Genomic DNA, 10,302 nt, shown 5'->3' with positions numbered 1-10,302 from the left:
AGGTGAAACGCAGCTCGCTTGTCAAAGAGATTTGTGAAGCTCCTTCCCTACTCGCTCCCTGCCTCGGCTGTCAGCCCTGCAGGCTGTTTTTTAAGTCTCCTCCTGTTGGTACATTTATCTTTTTGTCTTTTTTTTTTTTTTTTTTTAAGGGGGGGTTGTCGATTGTACGGAAACTCCAGCTCCAGCACAATAAATGAAATGTCTTCGGTGCCCCCCTGACAGCGCGTGTTCCACCCCGTGAGTTATCCCCCTTTGCCCAGCCTCACGGAATAGGAGGAGTGTGCGTGTGTGTGTGCGAGCTGGTGGAGGAATGAATAGGAGAGAATATTTTGGCAGGACTAAGTGAATTGTTTAACCCACCTTCTTTCACACAACATAACACCCCCCCCCGCCGCACATTCATCACCCGCCTCCAAACATTTAAGGTAAAATTTGGAAGGGGAGAGACACAAGTGCAAGGAGCTTCTCGTTTCGGAGGTATGGAGTCGGGTCTAAGCTGTGACCGGGTCTGTCTCCAAAAGACGACACGTCTGTCTTCCACCGATCCATCTCCTGCCTCGTAAGCCGAGCCGAGTTCTGTCCGGTGAGCCCCGAATTCCTACCTGTATTAACCATTTAGTAGTCCATTGGGGTGACAGCCCACCTCCGCTCCGGGACACAGCAAACAAGTGCCGTCTTTGCTTCGCTAGCCATTCATTCATCGCCCTTTCTTCTAGTGGGAACACGCAGCCGAGATAACTGGAGGGCCGGGGGGGGGGCGACGAGCTTCATCGAGGTTCTCAGAGGCTTTGAAGGATGCTTCAGGGGAGGGAAGCTGCGGGACACACCGCTTGCATTGTGCGGTGCTGTTCATGTAAAGAAGATTGGGTATCTTTATCTGTCCTCGCCCCCCTCCTGCTCCTTTTTACCCGATAGATATCTTGGGTTCTTTTTTTTTGCAGGTAGAATGAGAACACCACTTTGCAAGCAGGGTGTCCATTCCAGGTGTCATAAAGACTGACAACTCGGAGCGAAAATCCGCCGACAAACACCATGAGGCTAAAAGTGAGTGTGCTGGACCTGTGCCACACCGTGCTCTGCGTTGGGTTAATGCTCTGCGGAGAAGGGTAAGATCCTGCCACTTAGTTATGCGGAAGCTGCTGTTCGGTGTTAACTTGATGTCTTCCATGAGATTAACCGAAAGGGAGATCACAAAACAAGGGGTGATGTTTGCGGGGCGTTCGCCATACAAACCGGATCGCGGACTGCGCCCAAACAGCTCCTGTGTGTTTCCCATGGCTTACTTTATCATTAATTACATGACCGTATTATTTATTATTATTATTATTATCATTATTATTATTTATTGTTTTATATAGCACCATCAAATTCCGTAGAGCTGTACAATGCGTAGACAGGACATAACAAGTAGTACATAACATAACAATTTGGAGAAAGTTTTTCATGCTAGTTAACGTTAAAAGGAACATGTTGGGAGAAATGTTTGGGACTTGACGGTGGTTGGCACTGGCACCACATTAAATTGGGTTGAGTTTTTGTGTAAACGGTGCCGTCCTTCATATTGCGCCTGTAAGATAATTTCGTCTCTAATGTAAATCTTTTGCTCGTATCGCTACATGCTGGCTATAGTGGCGTTTCTAAAAGCAGAGTATTGTGTAGATAACAATCCGACCCACGTGTTTGGTGGCAAAAGAGACAACCAGCGGACCTAAGGCTTGTCATATCAACTCGTTAGTGAGAGGGCTGTATGGATTGGAAATCATGAGCTGGGGTAAAATTTATAATAATAATATAAAATAATAATAATAATATAAAATAATACTCATAAAATAATAATAATATAAAATAATAATACTATAAAATAATACTCATAAAATAATAATAATAATAATAATAATAATATAAAATAATAATAATATAAAATAATACTCATAAAATAATAATAATAATAATAATAATAATAATAATAATATAATTGTAGCTTGGGTTTGAGGGTCCTGTTTAACTCTTTCCATGACTGCTGTTTGACTGGGTGAAGTCGTGGCGCTTGCGTTGCTGGGAATTGCTGCCTTTGCCACAGGTGACGTTCCTGTGACAAAGTACCATCTGCCGCCCCCCCCCATTACCGTCCTGCATGGAGCCAAACAAACACACCTGTTTCTAAAGTAACCATAATAGAGTCCAGCTCCCGGCTGCCAGCAACCTGTTCACTCATACCTTTCATTCCTGCTGGCGTGGTGTGTATGCGTGTGTGTGTATGTGTGTGTATGTGTGTGTGCGTGTGTGTGCAGTACAGAGCGGATTGTTCTCAAAGAATGTAATAGTCTGGCAGCTGTGGTTCTCTCCTCCTGGCACTGCTGGCAACCCCCCCACCATCCCTGCCCGTCATACCCCCCCCCCCCCCCGCAGTTTCCTATCCTTATGCAGGGAAATCCTCTAATAATTGCCACGGTATGATCTTCTAAGACCTACTGGAATCCACTCTCTTCACACAGACCAGTTCATGCCATTTGAGGCTGCACTGAGGTGTCATTGTTCGTAAACACTCAGCCCTGTCTTTGATGGCCCAGGGCTTCCAGTATCGTGGTTTCATTGTCTGCGACGTAGACCGGGGACTGTCCTGCTGTGTGCCGTCTTTGGAATATAACTCCCATCTCCCCGGGCGTTCATAAAAAACAGCATTTTTAGTCCCTGGCTTTGTTCTTGTCAGTTGTAAAGTGATGATGTGTGAACGATGTCTCTAGCTCGGCACAGTCCGTTTCTGTTGAATTAGCTCACATAGCTGAGTTCTTTCCAAGATGTCCATGACTGCGTACCCATAGTGTGAAACGCGTTAGGTGGTTATGGCGTCCCCCTCTTTTTCCCCTGTATTGGACCCTGTTGATAAAGCAATAAATGTTCTCCATATGTGTAAAGTCCTCTGTGGCTTTGTATGGAGCCTGACTCCAAGTCCCAATTGATTGTTTTAGACTAAACAACCATATCCACTCAGTACCCAAAGGCAACCGCACCGTTGTGTTATACCATATGCAGAGATGGTCTGGCACTTTAAGGCCAGCGGCCACCTGATGATGTAAGTACAGCCGACTATTGGATATGCATGGCCACACGCGACATTTTTACACTGCATGTGGCCGGGCATATCCAGCCAGTGGCCGCACACCGCAGCGCCTGATCTGCACCGCAGCACCTGATCTGCGCCGCAGCACCGGATCTGCGCCGCAGCACCTGATCTGCGCCGCAGCACCGGATCTGCACCGCAGCACCTGATCTGCACCGCAGCACCGGATCTGCACCGCAGCACCTGATCTGCACCGCAGCACCTGATCTGCTGCTGGCCCGGTGTCCTAGATGGCCAGTCCATGACTATAAGTTACAGAAATACTTTTAAAGAAATTCATAGTCCTTTTCATGCTGAATACTTGGATTTTCCTGCAGGATGTGCTCCTTTAATAGAGGTTTGTGCTGCTATCTCTGCTTTTGGTTCATATTTCCTGCTCTACAGATATAAAGATGCAATATGCAAACACGTCCCAGGCAAGTTGCGCCAGACCAGACAGAAATTCAAATCAATCTTAATTAAACAGGCAACTGCGTGGGAAGAGGGTGAGGTTAATTAATTTACTTCTTTCCAGGAGAACGAAAAAAAAAAACCCCAACAAAATCCGGCAAGACTTGCAATGGTTCTTTTTTATCTCAAACTAAGAAAACAGGGATGATGTCATACATATTGTTTTAACGTGTCACATTGTGATTATCGAGGGAGCCGGAAGGAAAGCGTCGGTTTTTATAATGCGGCCGTCGGCCCGCTTCGATGTGAAAGCCATGCCAGGCTTGCCATTGATTGTCACTTGCATGTGCGAATGAATTATTTATGAGACGGGCTGAACAATAACAAAAAGGTTATAGAATTGGTTACAAAAGCAGTTTTTTCCCCCCGCAGCTCACACACTGGCGTCTTTGTCAATGTGTTAGTAAGAACGGGTGGATGTGCACCTTATTCACATTACGACGCCCCACACGACGCCATCGTCTTTATCTGCGCCTTTTTAATTATTCATTAACCCGTATCAAGCTCATCTCCCTTTCACTTACTCCTCTTCCTGAGGCTTCCCGGGCATAATCGACATCCATCCATGGGAGGAAAAAAAGTTAACTGAGATGAGCAGTGGGTTGTGAGCATTTGAGAAGATGACGTGTCCGTTGGGTTCGATGAAGCGATCTATGAGTCATGTATTCATATTATTGTTGGTTATTGTTGGTTGTAGTCATATTATGTTGAAACATTCATTATCATTTATCTTGACACCAAGGATTGACTCACAAGGTGTTAATGACCTGTAATTTCCAAGATCAAAGGCTTTCCTGCTTCCAGCCTCCGAGGCAGATGTCCTCTTAGAAGGAGTCTTACATATTACGTTCATTTATATAGCGCCAGCAGATTCCGTAGCGCTGTTAGAGGACACTGAAGATATTTAACAAATGCAATAATAAAAATGAATAATAATAATATTAACACACATTAAAATAGGAGATGACAGCCCTGGTCTCCTGAGCTTACACTCTATTTCCAATCCATTTAGCTGTAAAAAAACACTCAGCGGCACAAATTTTGCGAGATGTTCACGATATTATCTTATTGTTTGCTTCTGAAAATATATAAAGTGATTTTTACGGCCACATTTGGTTTTACAAAATGCCCCCTCTTCCCTCCAAAAACAAACAAACAAAAAAGGATACATTTCACAAATTTTTGGGTCAGAAACCTTCGTGTTGACTAATCTTAATTGCGCGTGATTGTTTGGTTCCGTTATGGAGTAGGAAATGATACAATCGGGTGATTTGTGTGTCCGTATTGGAATTTCAGTGATATAATTATAATGAATAATATATATTTTCATTAAAAAAGATGATCTATACGTTGTAGTCAGACGTATGGAGGATTTTATTTGGATTTTCAAAACTATGACCTTTTTAAAATAAAAATAAAAAATACAAATACATAGGAGATAAGTTAGATAAAAAGTTGTGCTTATTTTGAAAAGTGATCTCATTACCATAGCAACCATTGGAATGTTTCCGCTCATGGGTCCATTCTGTCGGTTGCCAAGGCGATACGGCATCAGAATCCCCCTTTTGTAGGTGACATCCATCACTTTTCAGTGTAACTCTATTGAGGCAAAACCAGTGATGGTGAAAAGTGTAAATTAACGTGAATCTCTGATATTTTCCCCGACGGGCGCCTGTGAAAGTATACTTTTTTTGAGAAAGTGGTAGGTTAAGCGCCGAGGGTTACGCCGAAAACAGTCCAACGGCTGAGCTCGAGTTGTCCTCTCGTTTTCCCAAACTCCTGTGAGCATCCCTTTTATTCCACGCTAAATAAATAAATAAAATGGAGACTTCAGTGTTAAGTGACAGAGAGCCGGATCCATTAGCGGAACACACAGGCGTTTTGTTCTGAGGGCCTCGCGGAGAAAAGGCTCCTTGTGTTATTTGGGTGGCTCGGTTACAGGCTGTGGATGGATCGATCGAGGATTTCATGACGGGTTATCTACCCCACCCCCCCACTGCCCCCCGACTCTGCCCCGTTGGGCACACGAGATAATAAGGATTCAGGATTTAACCCCTAAGCATCCTTCACGTTGTTAAACAATTCTGTGGGTTTTATTTCGGGGCAGATACGCTGTTTCCAGGACCCAACGTGCTTGGCTACCGACTGTCCTTTTTTTGTAATGGCAGCCTCTGGTCATCTGTAAGGGCAATTTGGGCTCATATATAGCCGATAGTCTCAGGATCCATTCCAGAGAGAAGCAGAAGCCCCAAAATCCAAACCTTTGCTCAAGTACCGCTGGTGGCGTGGCATCTGTAGGGTTATTATAAGGATCAAGTAACATTTTGACCAACCTGCTGGATAAGCACCAGCCAGGTGGCAACCATAGCTAACGGATGGGCTTATAGTGTTTTCTGGTCCAAATCTGGTCCAAAGTCTGAAGACCGGTCTTATCACCGTACCAACCGATATAATGTTCCTGCACTCCTTTGTTGGTTTCATATTTATACCCCTGTTTATTTTTATACTCCTGTTATTTTGTAGCCAGGGTATTGTGTCCACCAGCCTCAAGGGTTGACTAGCCCACTCCGGAGAGACGCAGAAATACAGTTCCCAGGGATCTGACATTATTGCCTCTTCAAGAATGATGTATTGTCTTGTGGCCCACATCACTAGCCATCCTGCCAATAAAAATAGTGGCCACCTTGACCTGTTGACCTACTGTTAGAGGATCATGATATTATTAACCAGCATCAACACATCTAGGATGGACCCTGTTTTCTCATAATGTCTCATTTCTGTTTTTTCCCCCCCAGAGGAGTGTCGTCCGTGCTGGCCCTCGGAGCCAGTATAATCTGCAGAAAGATGCCTGGCCTGTCCCCACGCCAGCGGACCATCTGTGAAGCCCGTCCTGATGCCATGATAGCGATTGGCACAGGGGCACGACTGGGGATCGAAGAGTGTCGCTACCAGTTTCAGCACAGCCGATGGAACTGCAGCTCTTTGGGGGAACCAAGTCTCTTTGGACCGGAGCTAAAAGTAGGTACGTGTGATGTGCCTGGTCATATATAATAATTTATACACATCTGTAGCTGGGACTGTCATCCATGGGACTGTTTGGATTACTCAACAGTCAGTTATTCAGAGCCCTTTCCACTCACCCAAGTCCCACAAAAGTTTTTTGAGCCAGACCATAATATTACATTATATTCATTCACTTATGAAGTGAACCATGTGATGTAAATTTCTGCCTCCTAATGTAAAAAACACATAAACATTTTCCCTTCATTTTTATTGTTTCCCTTTTTAGCGAAATTGACTATAAAGCTGCCGTTATATTGTATATATATAGTCTATTTCTAGAGGGAAGAGCTATCTAAGTGGTGCGACAAGATCATGGAGCGTAACTAGAAAATGTACTCGGAGTGTGCTTAAGAGTCATGATATTGGCTGGGGTTGTAAATCAAATAATTGAATTCTGTACAGTATTTATCTTCCTGAGAACCGGTTGGCAGCCAAAAGCATTGATGTTGGACGGCTGGTATGTTTGGTATTTATTTTTCTGGCTCAGTAAATTATCATTCTGGAGCTCACGTTTAAAGATCCGCTTTGATGCAAAGTGGTAAAAAAAAAAAAGGTAAAGTCCCCTTAGCAACTGTTGCAATTTTCCTGCTTGATCGCTTACCTTACCTATCTCCTACCTAGCGTGACAACGACAAAGCTTATGATTTAGAGCCGGAAGAATGTTCGTTATAGTAAGGAATGAGTATTTAACTTCAAAATAAAATGGATCTATACACCTGCAAGCAATATGCGTAGCACATGGTATAGATCAAGCAGTGTCTGCTTTAAAGCTTCACTATAAATACAGTAAATGGTGTTGTTATTATACAGTCGTTACAACGCATACCCTGCATTTCTGTTGGTTTAATTTCAGGTAGTAAGGAGACGGCTTTTTACTATGCCATCCTCTCAGCTGGCATTGCCCACGCCATCACCAACGCCTGTAGTCAGGGCAATTTGACATACTGTGGCTGCGACCGAGAGAAGCACAGCTACCATGATCCCGATAGAGGTTGGCGGTGGGGAGGGTGCTCTGCCGATGTGAAACATGGAATCCGTCTGTCTCGGGAGTTTGTGGACGCCCGTGAGGTGAAACGTAATGCCCGCACCCTGATGAATCTACACAACAACATGGTTGGGAGGAAGGTAGTGCCATTCTTCACATGTATGTACATTCCCAACAGCTGATCTGGTAATTTGGCAGCCTGGCAGCATTTTGGACAGAGATCAAATTAATCTTCCAGAGATACAGATCAGAAATACACATCTAATTAACTTGCTTGCACAGGTAGCTCATTCAGTCGCACAGTCCTGCTGACAGAAGTTGGCCTGGCTCCTTGCACCCATTCCTTCCACATCCGACGCAGACGGCCCGTGGCTTGGTGTCTGTGGCCCCAGGACTAGCTTGGCTCTCTCTTACCACAGCTGACGAACCCGTCTGTGCTAATTAAATAGCCACCTGGCCACTTGTGTTGTAATCTTAAAAATCCTCAAATTGGGACCCACTGAGCTAGATAAATAAAATACTCAGTTGTAAATATGATCAGCCTACGGAATGCCAAGAATACCTTATATAATAATATCTTATTAAGTAATAATATCTTAATTATAAATTTCTATTCCAAGATCTACGGAATAATCATAATCATGAAATTTGATCTATACATTTCGCAACAATATGATTTTCTTTTTATATGCAGTTATATACTTTTAATAACATGTTTTCTTACCATATTTTCTATATATGTCTGGTAAGAAAATGTATTAAAGATAGTCCTTCAAATTTAACCCCTTAAGGACAATGGGCGGTCCCTAAACCCATTGAAAACAATGCATTTTGTCATTAAGGGGTTAAATACATCCAACACATTTAAAAGACTTCAATGACATAAAGAGATACAAAACAGTGATATATTGTACCACAGATAATGAACCGGGTCCATTTTATCTCTGTTTTAGTCCCATTGCAGTCCATAAGGGTTTTGTTCTGCTCTCTTCACGTTTGTATCCATTTGTTGCATTATTACGTTTGGTTCTCAGTCTTTTTTCTCTCTTTATAGCTGTTGGAGAAGAGCGTCCAGCTGGAGTGTAAGTGTCATGGAGTTTCAGGATCCTGCACCATGAAAACATGCTGGGTGACACTACCCCACTTACGAGCTGTGGGTGACATGTTGAAGGAGAAGTACGAGCAGGCCGTGATGGTGGAAACCGTGAAGGGAAGACGCCAACTCTTACCAACGTTCCTCAAGCTCACGAATCCCCAGAGCTATAACAAACCCGCAGAGACCGACCTGGTGTACGTCGAGAGGTCCCCAAACTTCTGCGAGAAAGACAATGCCACTGGCAGCATGGGGACGTACGGTCGTCTATGTAATCGCACATCAACTATGTCGGACAACTGTGAGATCTTATGCTGTGGTCGGGGATATAAGACCCTTCAGTATACCCACTCGTGGCAGTGTCACTGCAAATTCCACTGGTGCTGCAATGTAATCTGCAGTACATGCAGTGAAAGGACGCAGGCCTACATCTGCAACTGAAAAGGGGAGAGAGGGACACAGGAGAATGAGATGAAGAAAGGTGTCACGGTGTGGAAGATGGGCCACGCCAAGCAGGAGAGCATCACAGGGTGAAGAGAAAGGGCTGGCAGTAAAAGAGAGAGAGGGGACAAAATGGAGAGACCACAAGGCTAGAGAGAAAGGCAGATCCATGGACAAAGACATATGCATGCATCCTACAGAAGAAAGGATGCATGTACAGTGACCTTAATTTGGGTTTAGCCCTGTGAGAGATCAGAGAACGCGAGTATCACGAGACAGACAGGGACACCAAATCCCTCTTAGGAAAACTAATTTTAAGCCTTCCTTTTTTATTAATATTAATGGGTGCACATATTTTTGATCAAATAGAATTTATCAAGGTTTTTTATTATCTGTTTTATAACTTTGAACATCATGGAAGCAAACGTGCTATTTCTTTGTAGATTTTTTTTGTTCTAAACGTTTACTAGCATAGAATTCTAGTCGCTTGTGGAGAGATTTACCAAGCTGGTGTCAACTAGAGGGTTTTCTTGCCACTAAAGCACCACGAAAGGCCCCCCCCACACGTCTGTTTCATTCCACCCGTACCCGATAACGGCGCTTTAACTTTTTGGAGGGGTGGTCAAGTTGAAAGAGTTAAAGCATTTGTCCCAGTTAATCACCTGAAATGCACCCCAGACTCAAAGACCTTCTAGTTGTCACAGCTTAGTGAATCTGTTCTTCTACAGACTGGGACCTACTACCTGTGAAAAAAATATGTAAAAAAATTTGCTTTCATGTATTTAAAAACCTTAAATTGCACTGTTTCTCCCAGTGTGATATTAGGGTATTTTATTAAGTTTTATGAAGACCCTCTAGGGGTCTTATCATGCTTCTAACCTAATTAAACTACCATTCAGAGAGAGACGGTGGTGACATATTTTAGAGAATCTGATGTTCTACTCAACTAAAGGAAAAATTTACTGACCTGAAGACCCCAACAGCTTTATCGGGGCTTCCGTATCTCCGGATATGGGTCATACGTTGGTGCTCAGATCTCATTCTTGTGCATATTTTGAAGATCATTCTTTACTAATACTCTTGATATCTGCTTCATAAAAACTACAATCCTTATGCGGTTTTTAGACTCTGCAAGTCTTGACATAATCG

At 43.6% G+C, this 10,302-nt stretch overlaps 1 protein-coding gene across 1 annotated transcript; it reads left to right on the top strand.

Annotated features, from left to right (window-relative positions):
• Nucleotides 1-1,032: 1,032 nt before the first annotated feature.
• LOC149284864 (protein Wnt-7b-like) lies at nucleotides 1,033-9,153 on the top strand. The gene is made up of 4 exons (XM_089496028.1): nucleotides 1,033-1,106; nucleotides 6,367-6,593; nucleotides 7,488-7,759; nucleotides 8,674-9,153. The coding sequence occupies exons 1-4, from the start codon at nucleotides 1,033-1,035 to the stop codon at nucleotides 9,151-9,153; spliced, it is 1,053 nt and encodes a 350-aa protein (XP_089352154.1).
• Nucleotides 9,154-10,302: the final 1,149 nt, after the last annotated feature.

Source organism: Sceloporus occidentalis, unplaced genomic scaffold (assembly GCF_023333645.1).
Source record: "Sceloporus occidentalis isolate IW3139 unplaced genomic scaffold, rSceOcc1.0.p SCAF_87, whole genome shotgun sequence".
NCBI lineage: Eukaryota > Metazoa > Chordata > Lepidosauria > Squamata > Phrynosomatidae > Sceloporus > Sceloporus occidentalis.
Note: the sequence above shows the minus strand (reverse complement) of the source record. Positions and strands in the feature narration are given on the sequence as shown.

Excerpts from the sequence above, each read along its gene's own strand:
- LOC149284864 (XM_089496028.1), top strand. The coding sequence starts at position 1,033 with ATGAGGCTAAAAGTGAGTGTGCTGGACCTGTGCCACACCGTGCTCTGC. Across the intron at positions 1,107-6,366 it reads TTAATGCTCTGCGGAGAAGG|AGGAGTGTCGTCCGTGCTGG; the intron begins GTAAGATCCTGC and ends TTTCCCCCCCAG. Across the intron at positions 7,760-8,673 it reads ACAACATGGTTGGGAGGAAG|CTGTTGGAGAAGAGCGTCCA; the intron begins GTAGTGCCATTC and ends CTCTCTTTATAG.